At 34.0% G+C, this 20,743-nt stretch overlaps 1 protein-coding gene across 1 annotated transcript in view; it reads left to right on the top strand.

Moving 5' to 3' along the window:
* The window catches only part of TMEM47 (transmembrane protein 47), a 41,751-nt gene that overhangs the window by 14,674 nt on the left and 6,334 nt on the right, over positions 1 to 20,743 (top strand). The window contains exon 2 of the mRNA XM_020977534.2: positions 13,246 to 13,386. Coding sequence (XP_020833193.1) covers positions 13,246 to 13,386 — 141 coding nt within the window. The remainder of the gene's footprint in view (positions 1 to 13,245; positions 13,387 to 20,743) is intronic.

The following is a 20,743-nucleotide window of genomic DNA, read 5'->3' on the forward strand; positions in this document are numbered from 1 at the left end:
CTGATAGAGTAATATCAGATCAGTAGACACAAGAAGTCAGAAGTTGTGGGACTCTCAAGAGGGTGAAAAGAATTAACTGATGGAAGAGGGAAATCCAGATGCAAAATGGTGTGCTTCATTTTTGGTCATTGTATACTAATCAGCAAGGACAGTACCTCATGTGTAGTAGGTACTTAATGAATACTTGTTGATTGATTGCTTAAATGACTAGGTTAATAAAATATTTGCAATGACTTTTGTGAAATCCTCACAATAGTCTCTCCATTTTCACAATCTATTTGGAAGAAGGGAGATAGTACTTCTGAAACAAAGTATAGAATTTTAGAGTTGAAAGGTGCCTTGAAGGGTGACTAGTCCAACATCCTTATTTTACAGATTAAGAAACTGAAACCCATCAAAGATAAACATTTGGTCCAGGGTCATAGGCAGAGTTATGACAGGTTTGACTAGATCCTAAATTTCTTGACTACCAACCTATCTTTCAGTTATACTACAATGTTATCTGTGTGTAAAACAGTCAACTCAGAAAGAATAATATGTTATTGAAGCAGTTATTGTTTCTGCCTATTGCTCCCAAAATAGCTTATTTAACAAAAAATTTTTCAATACTTCCTTGTAGTCCCTGCATCCAGACTTCAACTGTGAATTTAGGAAGCTTGAGTTATCTTGTCTTAATGAACAATTGAAAAGCTTGAAGGAAGAAATTGATTCTTGCTGTCTCAAACCTTCTTCTTCCTTTTCTTCTTCTTCTCCTCCTCCTCCTCCTCCTTCTTCTCCTCATCCTTCTTTTTCTTTTTCTCCTTCTTTTCCTCCTCTTCCTTCTCTTCCTCCTTCCTCTCCTTCTTCTTTTCTCCAACACATTCAGAAATGATTTGTCTACTGAATCCATGTCTCCGGTCATACAAGGATATCCTTTCTGCTTGTTGGTGGTCTGTCTCTCATGCCCTTCTTCAATATTATTTACTGTGAACAGCATTAGACTCTTTAAAAAACAATTTTCAGAAGCTGACAGAAGATGTATCAATAAACCTTCTCCTCTCCTATAGTCTTGCCCCGAAACTTGTTTTTGATTTGCTTTCCTTCATGTCGATGGAATCTTTGGAATACTTATAAACTGGTGTCTATCAAAAGATTGGAAGAAAAGCACAGAACAAAAAATCTCTCTCTCTCTCTCTCTCTCTCTCTCTCTCTCTCTCTCTCTCTCTCTCTCTCTCTCTCTCTCTCTCTCTCTCTCTCTCTCTCTCTCTCTCTCTCTCTCTCTCTCTCTTCTCTCTTTCCCTCTCTCCCCCTCTCCCCCTCTATAGGAGGAATTGTACAAGATTTTCACAAATTGGGAAAGCAGGAATGGGTTGTTTCCTGCCTTGATAGAAGGAATAGTCACATCAGTGATATCACTGAACTTGATTACTTGATTACACTGCAATTACCTTGGAAGTTAATTATTGGCTCAAGGGAAATAAAGATGAAATTTAAGACTGCAGTTTCTTTCCATGAATTTATGAAGGAAAGAAGGTTGATTCCTGTCTCTTTTCTTACTACCATTTGTCTTGTTTCTCCTGTATTTGTGTGAATTTGACAAATGGACAACATTTGGCACAGCTCCTATTCAAAATATGCCTAAAAAGGAGCTTTTTTGAAACATTGTAAAATAATACTTCTTCACCTCTACCTCTTTTATCTCCCTCCTCCAATCACAAATCAATAGCCAAATGATATGTCAAATATACTTTATACTCCTAAAAAGATGATGTGTTCTTCAGTGTAACTCCAACATATACAATTTTAAATATGTATAACTAAAATCCCCAGGTCATTTATTATGATTTTTCACTTCTCACCTAGATGTTTAATGTAATAAAATGCTTGCTTTACTGTAAAGGATCCAGTTTAATCTAGAAATTGTTTCCTGTATAAGAAAGTAGAGGACCACCGATTTTCATATATTTAGTCAAGTTACATTGAGAAAAGCATATATTTGAAGATACCCCATTCCTCCAAATGAGTTATTATAATACTTTCCAATTATTATACAGCTTTATTAAATGAACAGTCTGTTAAGTACCATGCAAAAGACTCATTATATAGCAATACCACGTGGTCAAGAGGTTATGTACTAATAATGAGTATAGATAAACAGGAAACTTGAGCTAGAAACGCCCTTAGAAGCCTTCTAGTCCAACCCTTCCATTTCATAGATTAAAAAAAAAAGCTGAAGCCCACAGAGGTGGGTGACTTGCTTAAGTATACATGGCTAGAATAAAGCAAAACTGACAGTAGTTTCATTACAAATCACAATTTCACCACTTTTTCATGAGGTAGAATTATGTGAACTCTGTGTTTTCTTAGATTAAAATAACTGCATCTTTAAATTCTTCATTATCATTTCTGATTCTTCCCATGGTGACAAAAGAGGAATAGCATATTTTGACTGGATTTTTTTCTTGAAAACCTAAAACATGGTTCTTTCAGATATGTATGATCATTTAACAGCTAATTTGTATTACTGCATTATTTATCTCAGTGATTATGAGGGATTGTAAAGGAGACTAAAAATAAATTGATCATGCTGTGACCAATTTGGCCCTATACCATAGTTTATTTCTTATCTGTGGCTATCCATGCACAAAATAAAATGTGAATTTGTTCGTTATTGTTCTAATAAATATTTTGGTATTCTTTCAAAATTCTTCCAGCAGGAAGAAATTAGTTAGCTAATATAGTCTAGAAATCCATCTTATGGTGAAATAGTTAGGAAAATGAGACCAAGATATCTCACTGAACACCTCCCTTATCTACTTCATTTTCTATGCATAGACAGTTTTAAAAGTTAAGTATCATATTTGAAACTTTCAGTTGCAAAATATCAATTATTGTTATCTGTGGGGACCACATAGTCATCTTGAAAAACAAATTTTGGTGAAACAGAATAGTTCTGGTGCCAGCTTGTAAAGATTTTCATTTCCTTATGATGAAAGTTATGAGTGAAAATGGGATCTTTTCATTTCAGCTTAGATGTGTGTATCATTAGCCATCTTATGTTACTTGTAAAGAGGATAGAGTTCAAAGAATCCAATTATGGACTGGGAAAAAAGATGCTTCTTCAGCAAATTTATCAATAGAGTCATAATCCAGGAACTGTGGATTTTAAAAACTGGTTGAACTAACTTTCTGCCTTAAATAAGATACTTAACCTCCTGTAACTATGATTCTAGATGAACAAAATGGGATTAGAATATCAATATCAAATCTATCTTCATGACAACTAAAAAAAATAAAATCTTTGTATTAATAATGAGTAAGATACACAGGAAACTTGAAGTCTTTCCTGGTATGGGAATGGTAATTTTCTGTGCTTATTAGAGTCTTCAGTGTCTAAATAGTTTTTAGAAAAGCTAAACTGATTACATTTATAGATAACTAAAGGGAGACATTACAAATAGACAGGAAAAGATAACTGTATTTTGTTAAATGAGGCAGAATGATCATTTTAGGGACATCATTTTTGTTAATGTGTTCTGCTTGATTGTTTCTAGGCAATGAAAATGAGAGCTAATATTTCTATAATGCTTTAAGGGTCACAAAGCATTTTACATGGGAAGGCCATTTAAAATGATGTTTTACCTGGCAATTTTTTGAAAGGACATGCTCCTATTTTAAGCAAATCACTTATCATCAATGTTATATTTAAGACACACAAGGGAAAACATATATGACTTGGAGATTGGGCCATTAAGACTTTTTTTAAAAGAAAACATTTAGACTGGTTTTAAATAACTAAGCCAAACAGTGCGAATAAAATAATTGGAGATAAAATCTGATTCTTTATTGATGTCTAATTATATCCCTCTGTCAGGAGCTGATTATTATCAGACATTCAACTACAGTGATACCTAGAGATGCAGCTTAATTAGAAATGGGTGAAAGGTAACTTTCTGTGAGATTGAAAAGGAATAGACAAGTAGCAAAATCTGTAGGCTAAGCATTGTTCTTTGGCCATGAGGAAATCACCATTGACTCATTGACACTTCTCTCAAAGTCTTGAAGGAGTTCATTTAGGGACCTTAACGTTAACTGAAAATCCCAAACAATATTTTTTTTTCCTATGAATTCTGTAATCAAATGTACATTCTCTGGTTGAGCATTTAGGAAGTGGCCCCACAGAACATGCAATAGGACCCCTCACTGTTTAAGTACATCAATGATAACATTCTATAAGATTCAGAAATATCAATAAATGTCAAATTTTCTTCTACCATCTAAGAAAACATGCAATGAAAGAGGTCTATATCAGTGCTACTGAACTGTATTTTAATGACAGATTTAATGGCATCTCAGGTGTTTAGCATATGAAGGCAGATCACAGGGACGGATAGATTGGTTATGATTCTCTTTTGTCTTACCTACTTTTCTTGATGTTAAGTCAATTTTCGGTTCTGTCCAATTCTTTGCAATCCCATTTGGGTTTTTTTTTTGTTTGTTTTTTTGGCAAAGACATTGGATGGGTTTGCCATTTCCTTTTCTTAGGTGATGCACAACTGAGGAAACTGAGACAAAAAAGGTTAAGTGACTTGCCCAGAAGCACACAGTAGTAAGTGTCTGATTGTTACTGTCCAATGTTGGATTTGAACTCAGGAAGATGAGTTTTCCTGACTCCAGGGTAGACTGTCTATTCACTATGCCATCTAGCTACTCTATCCACCTAACAATTTAAGTACTTATCTGTCTCTCTATTTAGTTATTTGTTCATTCATTTGCTCATTATTTACTCAATCATTCAGTCACATCTTTATTCATTTATTTGTTCATTTACTCATTTATCCATCCATCTATCCATTATTTTGTTTCTTCTTTCAGTTCTTTATTTATTAATTTATCTCTTTATTTTCTGCTAGATCTGCGAAGAGCTTTTTATAGCATTGCTCTAGAATGGAAGTGTTTGGTTTTCATATTTCTCCTCTTTCTAACAACATTCATGTCTCTACTTTGCCCCTGAATCTTTCTGGAAGAAGTATTTACAGTAAGATTTGACTCAGAGAATGACAGCCTAGTTTTAGATTTGGTTCCTAGCTTCTGAAGGATCTTCCTGGGACATTCTTACCCTAACCAGTTTAATGGCATAGTTTAACGGCTGCAGGGGCTCATATTACTTTCCCCAAATAGATCACATATGTTCACTGCAGTCAAATCAACAAAATTCAAATTTCAAATGAAGCAAGCTGATGGTAAACAACTACTAGTTTTAAGAGTACTGTACTTACTAAGGCTGTTTGGTAACTGCCATGCTTGGATCATTCCCCTACTACTATTATAATGTAATGTTTGTAAATGACATATATTTATAAATACATAAATTTAATTTTAAGCAGTAGGTCTTCAAGAACTCACATTTCTTGTATTACAGCATAATTCACAATGTAACTTTGATACAGAATTGAAATGATTTTAATCATTTAAAATTCATCCAAGATTTTAGAATTAATGAAAGTGAATAGAAGAAATTCCATAATATTTATTTTCTGTTGTGAGTACCAATTTTATGATATTAAATATTTATAAGATACAAGACTGTTAAAGTCAAAAGATTAGTTGAAAATTTTCACTACTTTAGATTTGAATCCAGTATTTTGCCAATCATAAATGTTAATGTAAGTATTTTTAATATTTTGCAAAAATGTATTTAACACTTTACCTTCTCATTTTAAGATTTATTTTTCATTTATGAGGTAAATAGGCTCTAGTTTCCATTTCATCGTGGTCTAAGCACTACACTTTTCAGGCATTTAAAAGTGATACGGAAATTGTAATTGGACAATGAAATGACAAGGCACTGTAACACTTACATTCTCAGAAATGGCACCTCTTTATATGCTTTGGACTCAGCCAGGAAAGTAACTAAAGCGCTGAGGAAAATTGTGAACCTAAGAATTATTACGAGCACCAGAAAGCCATTCAACTGTGTATCCTAGGACACATAGGACACTCACATACACATGCACACATGCATGCATGCACATGTACACATGCACACAAGTGTGTGTATACTATATACATATATGTCCAGATATACACATATAAATTTTGTATCTCTGTATATTTATATTATATATGCATTTCTTTATGAGTATATGTATGCATATATATATTATCTTGTTAATCTCTTGATTTTATGACATATTTGATTCTAAATATACCCTTTTCCTCCCTTCTCAGCAAACAATCCCATATAACAGTGATTTAAAAAGAAAAATAAAATAGCTTAACTTGATAACTAAGACATTGACTATTTCTGAAAATATATTCAATAGTCCATACCCAAAGTACCCTACCACTGACATGAAGGGAGGGAGATGCATTTTCTCCTCTCTTATCTGATGGCAAGCTTGGACCACTTGACTCTTGGCTACTTTCCTGACTGTCCTGGATACTCAGCTGCCTTTAGTCAATCACAAATAGTGTTATATTTAAAGCCATAGCTACAGGGAGTGTTGCTATGGCACTGCATGAACAAAGCCATCTAAGATTTTGACTTTAAGCACAATACTTCCTGACAAGATTTAGGTAAGTATTGGTCATATACTAGGTACACACACACACACACACACACACACACACACACACACACACATTTGAAAAGGACCAACAAATAATAGTCTCTTACAATTATAGTACAGTTTCCCTAAAGTTAGGATGAAACCCTAGCCGCTTTAGAACAAAGTGTAAAATTCTGTCCCATTCAATTTCATGTATTCTAAGCTATTCATTAGCTTCTTCCATTACAGTCCATTTGTACACAGTGAATTAAAAGACACAAATCAGAGAACATTTCTTATTAGGTACAGTTTTATGTAAAACACAGCCAGGAATTAGAAACAACTCAGATAAATAGAGAAATCATTTAGTAATGCTTAACAACTGCCGGGAAAGGGAAAGGGGAATGGCAGTTAAATCTTCACCATTCTTTCAATAATCTCATGGAGTAACAACAGCCTACAGCTTCTGTCTGTTCCAACAACTCCCGTTATTTTTTTTTTTCAGTAAGGGGAAGCCATGGCTGCTGGAACCAAGCCTTTGGTGCCCATACACTAGTCTGGATTACCACCACAAAATACCTGGAGGGGATTATCCAATCTCTCTCTGTCTCAGTCTCTCTGTGTCTATCTCTGTCTCCTGTCTCTGTGTCTGTATCTCTCTGACTCTCATCTCTCTGACTGTCTCTATCTCTCTTTTTCTCTGTTTCTGTGTCTGTCTATCTCTTTCTCCATCAATTCCCCCTTCACGTGAAAACAGGAAAGACTAGATAGGAAAGAGCCAAAAATATGAAGAGTATGCTTTCTAGGTATCATAGTGGCTCAAGAAGCAAAAGGGCTTCCTACCCCTCCCCACCAGGGGGGCACTAAAAAACTTTTTTTTTCTTTTTCTGCAATGTACCCAAGTTATACCTTTGCAAGCAATCAAAAACACTATTATTCACCATATATTTACCAGAGTGGAATCAGGCTAATTGCTTCAGATCTCTCCAACGCATGTTCGTTACACATCATCTTGTCTTCTGGTAGCAGTCTTTTTAGCTTTTCCATATAGGGAGGAGAAAAAGAAGGAGGAAGAGGAGGAAGAAGAGAAAAGAAAGAGAGAGAGAGAGAGAGAGAGAGAGAGAGAGAGAGAGAGAGAGAGAGAGAGAGAAGTTTGTTGTTAGTCCTGTCTGACTCTTTGTGAACCCATTTTGAGGTCTTCTTAACAGAGATAATGGAGTGGTTTGCCATTTCCTTCTCCAGATAGTTTTTCAGATGAGACACTGAGGTAAACCAAGTCAAGTGATTGACGAGGCAGCTAGTAAGTGTCTGAGGCCAGATTTAAAATCAGGAAGACTCATCTTCCTGACTTCAGACCCAGTATCCAATCTGCCAACTAGTTGCCATCTTCACAGTAGTAGTAGTAGTAGTAGTAGTAGTAGTAGTAGTAGTAGTAGTAGTAGTATAGAATGCACACATATGCATATATGCCTATGCATACGTAAGTATACGTACAAGAGAGTCAAATTGTCAATGGTTAGAAAGCCAAGACCTTGATGCAAGTCCCACCTTTGCAAAATAATGGCTATGTGACCCTGGGCAAGTCATTTTTCTTCTTAGCATTGAAATTAATTGGTAGAGGGAATTACTTCATTTGGCAGTTTTATATACTTAGGAAATCACAGGTCCATTCCCTATCCTGTATGTATATGCATGTATGTGTGTTTGTGTTTCATAAAGAAAAACAGCTTGAATATTGTTTTTGTTTGATCTAGGTTGTATATTTTCATGTGACAGATTGTTACTTTCTTAATCCTTTCATTTTCACTAAGACAGACTTCTACAATATAATTTTATGGAAATGCCTTACCTGATGTGATACTAAAAACAGAACAAAACACTGCAAAGCACTGACATACATAGATCACTTTTAAAGCTTATTTATGAGAAATACTCAACCAGAAAAAGTAGCCATGGGGCAGTTAAGTGCCACAGTGGATAAAGCATTGGCCCTGAATTCAGGAGGACCTAAGTTCAAATCTGGCCTCAGACACATAACACTTACTAGCTATGTGACCCTGGGCAAGTCACTTAACCCCATTGCCTAGCCACACACACAAAAAAAATTAATTAAAAAATAAAATAAAACAAATTAAAAAATAAAAAAGAGCAGCCTTACTTAATTTATAGCCTTAGTACCATACAAATCAAATTACCAAGAGTATACTTTATAGAGCTAGACAGAATCATGACAAAATTCATTTGCTGAAAGAATAGTCTTGATCATTAAAATTCACAGTTGAAATACTCTATTCCATATAGATATGGGATTTTCTGCACCTTAACATACTTAAAGTAGAGGTAGCCTATGTAGTGACAAATAGGAAGTTTTTGGAGTCAGAAAGAAAAGTTTAAATCCCAAATCAGACATTAGTTTGGGTGATTCTGGGCAAGTCACTTAACTTCTATGTTCTTTAAGCAAAAGTTTAGTCCTTCTTTAGTAAGTCATAGACTGCTACCTTTGTGAAAAGAACATCTGCAGTGAAGAATCAGAACACAGCTTTGAGATAAAACATAAAAAAAGTGTTGGGTTTTTTTTATTTAAAATAGGTTTTTTTTTCCTATGAACTGGTGCTAAATGAAGTAAGCAGAACCAGGAGAACATTGTTCAGTGTAACAGCAAGTGTGCAATGACTGACTTTGATAGGCTCATCTCTTCTTAGCAATGCAAGGATCCAAGACAATTCCAAAGGATTCATGATGGAAAATTCTGTCCACATCCAGAAAAATAACTATGAGTCTGAATGCAGATCAAAGCATGTTATTTGCTCTTTCTCTTTTCTCTCTCTTTTTTTTTTTGTTTCTTTTTTCTCATGATTTCTCCCATTGGTTCTATTGCTTCTTTACAACATGACTAATGTGAAAATAAGTTCAATATGAATGTATATATAGAACCTAAATCAAATTGCCCACAGTTTTGGGGTGGGAGGAGGGGAGGAATGGGGAGAAAATTTGGAACTCAATATCTTACAGAAGAGAATGGTGAAAACTAAAAATAAACAAATTTTTAAAATGATGACTATATATATATATATATATGTGTGTGTGTGTGTGTGTGTGTGTGTGTGTGTGTATTCTTCATAAATATAACTACTATATTTGAGTGAATCCAACATGTGAAATGTTTTTTAATGCCATATTCTTAATTTTTTAAATCACCTTTTTTTTAAAATTACTCTACTACTTCATTTAAAATGTTGATTTACCCACAAGCTTTCAGGAACACATCTCTTGTAGCAGCCAAGATATATCTATTCTATACACATATTTTCACAAATATATTTGGAATTAATTCTAAGAATATTTTTGTATGTATTTGCATTCAAAGCCATATGATGTAATGGTGTTATAGTACATAAAAGCCACTTTAGAAATGTCCCTTTAACTTATAATAGAAAGTTAAGTGTTCTTTTGTTTGAAATTAAGTCATTTTGTTAAAAGCGAACCACATATATGTGTATATTTAAAATCATGCCATTTGGTAAGATATACCCTTTTGTTTGTTTTAACGAGTTTATTCTATTTTTTTTTTCCTTTTAAATTTTTTTTTTTTTGGAGGAGGTGAGCTCTGATAAAATGTACTTGTAATCCCTCCTGCTGATGAGAGGATGAGAATGGTGGATCACTTAAGCTCAGTAGGCTAGTAGTAATAGGCTAAATATAATGGAATATTCTAAGACTTTCACTATTATGTTGAGCCCTGGGCAGGAGAGGCTTCTTAAGTAAGGTTGAACTGGCCAAGGTGGAAAAAAATGGAGCAGGTCAAAATTCTACAACAATTACTATAGGTCCTTGAAGAATGGCTTCTGTACTTTTAGTCTGGGCTAAGAAGGGAGATTCATTTTCAAATAAGTCAATTAAACAATGACAAAACAAATTAAAAAATAAAAGTATGGAAGAGGGCACATAGGGTGAAAGAAACTATAAGAAGTAATTCTTTTGTTTTCTATCTTTGTGCTTTAGTATCTCAAAAATCATAAGGTCTCAAAAAATAGAAGTGAACTGAATACCTACTGCTCCTACTTATGGGCTATAAGCCCAGATGTTAACTTTCTTTCCCTTCTCTAATAGTGGGTGAAAAGGGGAAAAAAATACAGAAAGGAAAATAATGAGTGACTTCAACTCTGGAAAGCATTGCAATCAAAACCCCAGGCTGGTCAAAAGTCAGGGGGGGTTTTTGTTTGTTTATTTTTTCTCCAGGAAATCTATGTTCAAGCAGGAAATATATTGTACCTAAACCCAAAATTTAAAGGAAAAGAAAAGAAATTTCCTTCTTCCTCAAAGCCTGGAGGTGGTGATAAGAATGTAGGTACTTGAATGACTAAAATTGTAAAATGCCTAGTTATCATACTGAGGATGTACCTTGCAAGCTGTTATGGCAAAAAAGCCTTTCATTCAGTGTGCAACAATACTGAGAACTAGCACCAGTTCTAGACTAGTTTTGTTTATCCTTATTGGCCACCATTGAGTTAAGCAATTAGTTTTCCTAAAGCAGATGGCTAGTGGCTTATTACATGTAACTGGATTTCTGACTGTCAACCTTGTTTCTCTGGGAAAAACAAAACAAAATCAGGAATTTGTTTTTGCCACTCCTACCAAGGCCTGTATTCTGAGGGTGAATATTTTAAGTATCTCACTGATACATCCTTCAAGAAAAAGAGACTGAATAAGCATAGGCACCAAGAAAGAGAGATTTTTGACATAGAAGAGGAGAAATATGAGATGACAAAGCAGTGCAAGACTGATTTTTTTTTAAGTTGACTTGGTGACCTCCCCAAATGAAGACATTTTCTCAGCACTGTAGCTAACTGAAATCAGTACTCTCTCACTCCAGTGAATTTTATCCTCTAACAATATTGTTTTAAATAAAGGACTCATTAAAATAATGGGAATATCTTTCTAAAAATCAGAAAATGAAACCAAATCTTCTGCAAAAGGGGGGATTTATAATGAGTAATTATCCAAAATTAATTCAAGCTCAACTTCTAGACATTATGTAAATTAGTTTTCATTTATTGTGTGAATTATAGGACAACAAACACCTTAGAGAGGCAGTCAGGTGACCTGGGTTCTGCTTCTATTTTTATAGTACATTACCTGTATACATTTGCACAATGTATGTTTTCTGTCTGGCTTTCAGTTACCTCATCCACAAAATGAAGGTGATAAACAATATGACATCTGAAGCCCTTGACAACTCAAATATTCTAACTATTCGTGTTAGAAAAGCAACTTAGAAATGTGTTGGATGTAAGGGTTATGATTAAAAAATAAATTATATCAATAATTTGCTGCATTTACATTGTACTTTTAACTTTTAAATGCTTTTATGTAGCGATTCCTTTGCTCAAATTATTCATTCTGCCTCTAACAGAATTAAAAATGTGGATGAGACAAGAGTTCTACCATACCATTTCTGGTTTTTCAATTTTACATCAAATGGAGGAAATTTCTCAGTAACTTTCACAGTTTGATTGAAAAAGTCATTGTGTTTTGACCATGGAAAGAACTCAATCAATGTTGAATGGAAGAATGAATGAATGAATGAATGAATGAATGAATGAATGAATGAATAGTAGATTCAATAGCAATGTAGCATTTTTTTCTGAGTCACTGTACAAATCCAGTCTTAGAATATGCTTCTCAGGTGGCTATTAGGACTGGGATGTGAGAGAGAGAGATTCCCAGGATTTAAAAGAAACAACACAGCTTTTAATAATAATTTGCATGTATATGGCACTTAGTATGTGCCAAGCACTGTCTTAAGCATTTTATAAATATATCTAACTGATGGGAGGAAAATGATGGAAGAATATTACAAGGGTAAAGTCACCTTACTTTGAGATTCAAGAAAATGAAATCCAGGAATGAAAATTATTCATACTTCAAAACTTTAGTGGACTTATGATTATTAGAGTGGACACTCCCTCCATAAATGCAAAGTGAAACCCCTCCATGCCTGTAGTGTTCTTGTCCAGCTTCTCCTGTCAATCTAGGGAAAAGGAGCTAGCTAACACACTAGAGAGCTTTCTCTTGATCTTTTAATATGTGTAGACTGATACAATACTCAAACTGTCCACTTGGCACCCCTCACCCTCACTACATGACTGATCCACTTCTTTTTATAAGTGCTCAATTTTCATGATTCTATATTATACTTTTTGTATGCAAGTTATCATTAATAATTTGGTGCAGCTTGCTTATATCTGCCATGTATCTTTCACATGGCTCTTTGAATGGATTTGGCTTAGATATATGTTAGCAGAATCCTTAGAAGGGTGAAAAACAAAATAGGAAAACATTGTCCTAAAGGTCCAAACACAAGTACAAGGCATATATTATCATCAATCTAGAACAGGAAGAAAACTTAAAGGACATCAAAATTCACCCTCTCATTGTGCAGATAAGAACGCTGAATCTCATGGATATTGGATGACTTACCCAAGGTCATGCACATAGAATACTCAGATGTGATTTGAAACCAGGTCCGCTGACAGAACAGTCAGTGATCATTTTGCTATGCCACACTGAATATCTATAAGGGATTTTTCTCACTTCATGTTTGAGTTAGTTGGTTCTATTTAACTACACCTTGGTGTGGCCCGTGGACCATTACCCTACTTTATACTTCGTAGAGTTGCAGCTTAACATCGTTTACTTTCTTTTCCTCTTCTAGACTGGCAGATTGCTACACTGGCCTTACTCTTGGGTGGTGCTGCCATCATTCTCATTGCCTTCCTAGTTGGACTGATATCAATCTGCGTGGGATCTCGGAGACGTTTCTATAGACCAGTTGCAGTTATGCTTTTTGCAGCAGGTAAATAGATTCATATTTTCCATGTCTGTATTAAAAATTCATGTGGCTGTCTATGTTTTCATTGTTCATGTGGAAGTAGTACATTGTATTGCACCCCATAGAAATCTGGTGACATTTGTTATATCTTAAGGTAAAATTGGATTAGACATTAGCAGATTATTAGTTTTTTAGTGTGTTAAATATTTTAAAAGTCAAAAGTTCAAAACTTTTAAACTAAATATGAATAAATAACACCATTCGAATGTACTGCTTACCTTAGTAACTGTAGCAGATTTATTTACCAATATCCCTTTTTTTCTCACAGAGGGTTTTATTTCTGTGACTGCCCTTTTAGTCTTATTGAAGTCTTAGTAAGTCAGTTTTTTTCCCTACAACTTGAAACAAGGAAGTTAATTCCAAACTCTATGCTATCATATGTAAATGACTGTGAAAATAAATCAAATTAGTTTTAAAGTTTGTTATTTCTACCCTGTGCCACCAATAAGTCAGTTGAGAAATGCTAATTAATACATGCTCATTAATTTAACAACTGTCACAATATGAAACTCTGTCCAGATTTAAAACAACCCCAATGAAATGAATGTTTAAAAATCACAGAGAGACATTTGGAATGTGCCTCACTGACTAACAAAAAGGTGAGCCATTTCTTTAATGAGATTAGTAACTCCCATTAGCAATTACCCTGTTAAACATTGTGACTTGATCTGAAATATATACATTTGTATCTTGAGGTGACTTCTATTCATTCTGTCAATCACGTTTGTGTCAAAGCCCACAATATCACCTATCCAATAGTGAATAATGAATAGAGTGATAGAACCACAAAAACTGCTAGATGGATTTTTAAAAGTCATTAAAATAACAGCAATAGATAGGTGGTTATTGAAGGGTATTGAGAAAAAAAGGGGAAAATGATAAAGTGTTCTGCTGCCCCCTACTGTTTATGTTCATATTTTTATTTAACAACTGGACAGAAATGAGATTCCTTGAGTATCAAGGAAAGATTTTTATAGAGGACAATACAGTCAAACAGCCACACCACAAATAAGAAAACTGGGGCCCAGAGATGTAAAGTCACCACTTATAGATCATAATATGTAAGAACCAAAATAAGAGGCTCATAATGTCATTGACTCCGATCTAGAACAGAACTCAAAGTTCACCTAGTCTAATTCCCTTATTTGGAAATTGAGAAACTCATTTCTAAAAATATTAAGTGACTTAACCAAGGTCATTTGAATTAAAGTAAGGATTGAATGCCAAATCCTCCAGAATTCAACTCCCAATCAGGGGAGTTGTTTCTTAATTAACTTTAATATTATTTTATTATGTTATTATTATTACTATTGTTAATTATAATAATGATGATAATTTAATTATTATTTTTCAAAAACAGACTCCATTTTACTAAACAAATAGTACTATAGCAGAATTCCAGGTTGAAATAAAAGCATTTATAAACCCCAAAAACAAAATTCTCCTATGACTAATTTAATGAAATATTAATATTCCCTCAAAGTCCCTAAAACTACAGCTTAGTTTTGGCTTTGAGGTTTTTTCTGGCTCCAGGACTGTTGAGAAAAATGTAATAATTTGAATCTCTTTGGAAGTCCATTTTAACTGAATTTTGATTTTTCAACCATGGCTTGCTTCCTTAAGTATTTAGAAAAACAATTATTGACAACATTAATGACATAATGAAATATATTAAAGTGTTACTATTTGAGCACATGTTACACAAATATGTGTATATGTGTCTATGTACACATCTGTATATGTGTGTATATGTATATTTGGAGGGAGGGAGAGAGGGGAGAGAGATGGAGAGAGAGAGAGAACTATTTTTCTATTTATCATAGTACAAAAGTAAAAAAAAGAATTATATTTCTTCTGGTTACTTTGTTAGCCATTGACTTCATCTTTAATACCTTTGTAATAGTTTTGAAGGTTTAGTGGAAGGAGAAAAACCACCACATGTATTAACCAGAACGTTTTCTCATAACAATTAGAATTTTCAAGTTTTCTTTCAAAGAAAAATTCGTGGTTTTTCATATGCAATTTAACATGAAATATTGTTTTGCTTGTTTTCTGCAGCTTTGTTTCCAAATAATCTACTATTTAGGGGCAGATAAGTGGAGGGGCAGCTAAGTGATATAGTGGATAGATCACTGGACCTGGATTCAGGAAGACTTATTTTCATGGATTCAAAGCTGACCTCAGACTCTTACAAGCTGTGGAAACCTTAACTTAATGTAACCCTGTTTTCCTCAGTTTCTTCATCTATAAAATGATCTACAGAAGGAAATGGGAAACCACTAGAGTATCTCTGCCAGAGAAATCCCAAATGGGGTCTCAGAGTTGGACATGACTGAAATAACTAAACAATAACTACAATAAAGCTGCTGCTTTACCACGTAGGCTAGTGGAAAGTATACTGGCTGTGGGGTCAGGAGAACTGGGTTCAAATCCCAGCTTTTAATATTTAGTAGATTTGTAATGATGGATAAATCATTTTCCTTCTTTATACTGTAATTTCTCTAACCCAGCAAAGCTTTCATAAAGACAACAAGTATTATGAAAGTCTAAAAAGATTAGATATCTATGCACTAATAAGAAAATAAATCTCTTTTAAAATAGTTAACCAAAGCTTTATGAGAACAAGAACTTGAAACCAGATGCATCTATAAAAACAAAACTCAATTAATTGCTAAGTCCTGGGATTTAAAAAAAATACACCTAGCATTTTTTCAAACTACTGTAATACAAAATAAAAAGTACAATAATATCATTTAAACACAGCATCTTTGTAATGCTGTCACTTCATTTAACTCAATCTCTTTTGACACGCTGTGAATATATGAGTTCTTGAAAGAATCATTAACTTCAAGCTCATTATGTGTTTAAACAGGGTAGAACTTCACGGTTATTTGTTACACAGCAGGTCAGTCTTTCCCTTTCTGTTCGGAGAATATCATTAAAAGTGCGTGTAGCTGATTCCTGGAAAATATATTCATTAAAGTAGATCCATCATGTTCCTATGGGCAAAAGAAAGGAGAGAATTGGAAAATCTGCTCACTAAAAATGAAGTAAGGTCCAAAAAAGTCTTTACCCTACAGGCACTAAAGTAATGTACCTGTTATTATGGATATTACTTTAATGTTGAAGGTATTGGGTTTACAATGCAGACGCATCTGCCTCTTCTTAGCTGTATTACCAGGGATGAATCACTTAACTTTTCTCAGTCTTTGATTCTTCAGTGGCAAAATGAAATTACTGAACTAGTTACCCAACCCCCAAATACCCTTTATTTCTTCACTTCCTGCATTTTCATTTGCTCTCCCATGTTGTCATACTAGGGGACATTAGCATATTGACAGCTCTCCCTCAAACACCCTAATAACTCAATTCCTCAACCTACTTACCTCCACTCCACTTCAGCCACACATATATATGGTCATACACTCAATATTTCCACTATCCAAAAATGCCCCATGACCATATTCAAGAATTGCAAAACGTCCTTATCTGACCATAATCTCTTAGTTTTCTATCTCTCCTTCCTTCCCTTTTTAAATCCTATTCACTATCCAGAGTGTCATTTTCAATTTCTTGACCCCTTAATTCTCTCCCAAGCCATCTCCCCTTTGTGAACAACTCTCTTCTCTTTTCCTCATCTTGACCTTTGGGTGAACCCTTTAACTCTACCTGTCCTCTTCTCTTAAGTCCCTTGCCACCTTATTATATAACCAACTGCATCCTGCCAAACATCAGGCTTGGATCATTTCCAATATTCACCTATATATGTGCTACAGAAGAAAGGTAGAGAAGATCGTACAACTCTTCTGGTTTTCTTTGAGAGGACCAGGCATAATTGGTGCCTGCATTTTCTCTCTTCTTATTCGCTTCTTAATCCCCTATAATCTAACTTTTGATCTCACCAAAACTACTCTCTCCTAAATACCCTATGTTCTCTTAATTATGAAATTCCTTGGTCTTTTTGTCAAGTCTTAACTGTTCTTGATTTCTCCTCAGCCTTTTCATCACCCTCTTCTCTGTGATATTCCCTTCTCTTGACATTTTTAGGATACCCCACTCTCCCCTGCTTCTCCTTCTACCTATCAGGCTGATCCTTCTCATTGTCCTTTGCTGACTTCTCTTCTGGGTCATGACCTCCAATAATAGGTGTCAAGAAGTAACTAAAGAAGTCATATCAAGGGAATTAGGTTGGAAATCAATAGACATAGGATATAATCTGGATTCTACTATGTATAAGCCTCAACTTGTTGAATCTGTTTTCCTATTAGCAAATATAGTTTGGGCTGAGTGATATTGAAAGTCTCTTTAAATCCTAAAATTAGGCAAATGAATAAGATTTTTCAAGAAATGATTCTCTTCTTATAAGGCAGGATAATTCAAGTGTATAGAACATTATAGTCAGTAGTGTGCTAGTAAATATTTAACAATGAGATCTCAAAAAATAAAATTGTATATTGTAGAAACAACATGCTTTTAAGTTCTATCTCCATTACTGACATTTTCCATATATTTTTATTTAGTCTAGATAATTAACAAAATAATAAATTAGGTTCTGATTTGTAGTATTTGCCCAGGTGTCAGTTTTCACACTGAAAACTTAACAACCAGCTCTTATTAGGCTATTTCAATTAGTTCCAACCCTGAGGGTTGCACCTGATGTCTGTTATGTTCCCATGATTAAATAATAAAGTAAAAATACGTTGATGCTATTAGGTCCTTTCCATGGGAAAGGACACTGACTCATTTTTAAGCTGTATTTTTCCTTGCCCTACCCATCCTGTTTCTAAAAGCTTTTAAGAAACTGAAATGACAATTTATAAAAGCAAAATCAAGGGATTTTACCTGAATTTATTTTTCTTATTAAAAGAAAAAAAATTTCATAACTAGAAGATTCTTTTTTTTTTCTCTTCAGGATCCATTTTATTATGTGCATTTTTCTCTATTATTTCAGAGAGAGTAGAATAACTCAGGGCCATAAATTTTTTTAAAACAATTTTAATCTGGTACTAATATAATAAAGGTTTATTTCTAAGTAGCTTTATAGGCTTTAATACCAGTTTAGCCTCTTGTAGGTGTGTTCCCTCTTTTCCACAAGAGGAATGTTGTATGACTACATTACTATACCTAGGAGGCCAAATATTTGCTTAAGTAAATTAAAGCACACTGAGATGGATTTTAAAAATAATTAATGTAAATACTTCACTCTAGGGACTAGATAGTTCACAGAAAAAAAAATGGGATATAAAATTTCATATCATTATCCCTATTCCATGTCCACACATGTCAATAATCAGGGTCTATGTGGAATATACTTATTCATTTGAATTCAGTTTATATTGGACTTGATAACTAAAGAAATACATCTTTGTTATAAGATTTTTTTTAGTTTGTTTTATTTTGATGGTAGTAGTGGTAGCCAGTATGTGATTTCATCGGTGTAGGGGAATTTTCTGGTATGAGAAATTCTTTTCACTGGTTCAGATGAACACCTTAAGTGTGAGTCTAAGAGAGTCCTATTGTGGTACTACAAGGTTATGTAACCTGCCCAGGGTCACCTATATGTGTCAGAATCAGCAACTGAATCCAATTCTTCCTGTATAATGCCAGCCCATCATCACCATGCTTCTAATTATAATTAATATTTAGCCAAAATTGACTCCCTGCTAACTTTATAACCAAGGGCTGTGAAATTGTCCTCTTTCATGTAGAAGCACAAAATCAGCTGATTTGTTTTTTACTTTTAATACATTATTACTGGGATTATTTAAATAATGGTCATATTAATCTAAAATTTGTGCCACAGCATTTCATAAGCACAAACAAGATTTGATTTGTATTTTGGATAATTACTTGGACTGAAGAGAGGGTCTTATTTTCTAGAAAGAAATTTGCATGTTCCACTTAAGTTTGATGGCATCTGAGTGGCCAGGTTGAACTCTTCCAAGGAGTCATATTGAGAATACTGCTTACCTCGTTAGAGATAAATTTTTTAATGACCTGAGGCTAGACTTCACAGAAATTAATGGATTTTAAGTATCTCTTTCTTCAAAAATTTAATTCCATCTACTTTTCCCAGTGATAAAATTTAAATTTTTTAATTTATTTTTTTCAGAACAAAAAAATTTCTGGCTGATTATAAAAGGTGTTGCCACTTTTTTGACAACTAATTCTGAAATCTTATGGTAGACTTTCCAATAACATAAATCATAATGGGAATGATGACCTTTTGCTGACAATTTGATTAAATATAAGATTCAGCACTCTCATATGACTAAACAGGTTTCCTCTCATAATGTTGTCCCTTCTGTAAAGGTTAATGAACTGTGTCCATTGCTAGATTGCAGTTTGCTTTCCCATTCTACTCTCTTTCAATGCAAATCATGTATGTGTGTGTGTGTGTGTGTGTGTGTGTGTGTTTTCTTTCATGAGATTTATGGGCTCTCAAAAGAAACAGTTAACAAGGCTTTACCAAATTCTTACATTGTGAATTTATTTCAGAAAGATTTGGTTTCTTTAAAAATCACAAACAAGCATGGCTTTCACATACGTAGTACAAAGATCCCATTATAAGAAAAGTATACCAGCAATTAGAATACATATACAAGCTATTTCACTGGTCAGTGTATAGGACTTCCTAGCATAAGCCACTGATTTCAGCAATTTCTGGACTTGGAGAGACTGCACCCTCATAGAAGTCTAATGGGATAGAGTTAGCATTCAAGAACAGAAATGCTTCTTGTAAGAGAGATGACCTAGTTGATGTGAGAAATGGGACAGGATGGAGAGCAGCCATTCCAGGGCATGTGGTGTAAATTTCACAATGAATGCATGTAATTGTAGATCTTTAAGAGTTTTCAGAAGGGTAGCATCAAGAAGGACTCCTCCTTCATAGGCAAAACAACAAAGAACAAAAAGGTTCTCACCTTCCCTTCTCTCCACCTTACTTGCTACCTTATGAAGCAAATGCTGTATCAGGATGGGACTTTTAGTGATGAGGATGTTTGAGCCTGATAATATCTCTCATCATCTATTCTATTTTTAGGGAGAAGAACATAATTCTTTGGAGGGCAGAGACCGTATCAGGAAGTTCTATTCCTCCATTTTTCTTTAATTAAGACAAAACTAGGTCCATAGTAAAATATGTACATTAAAGTGCACACTGAATTGAATAATAATAAAAAAATACAAGCATACTACTTACACTTTAGTAGATAATGTGAAACACATGAATCAATTTTTTGATTTATAATTGTCCTTTTTTATTTTAACACATTCTTACTAGAATTATTCAAAGAATGGTCTTACATCATTAGCATATAGA

The sequence above is a fragment of the Phascolarctos cinereus genome, unplaced genomic scaffold (assembly GCF_003287225.1).
Source record: "Phascolarctos cinereus isolate Bilbo 61053 unplaced genomic scaffold, phaCin_HiC Scaffold_726;HRSCAF=1367, whole genome shotgun sequence".
Taxonomy (NCBI): Eukaryota; Metazoa; Chordata; class Mammalia; order Diprotodontia; family Phascolarctidae; genus Phascolarctos; species Phascolarctos cinereus.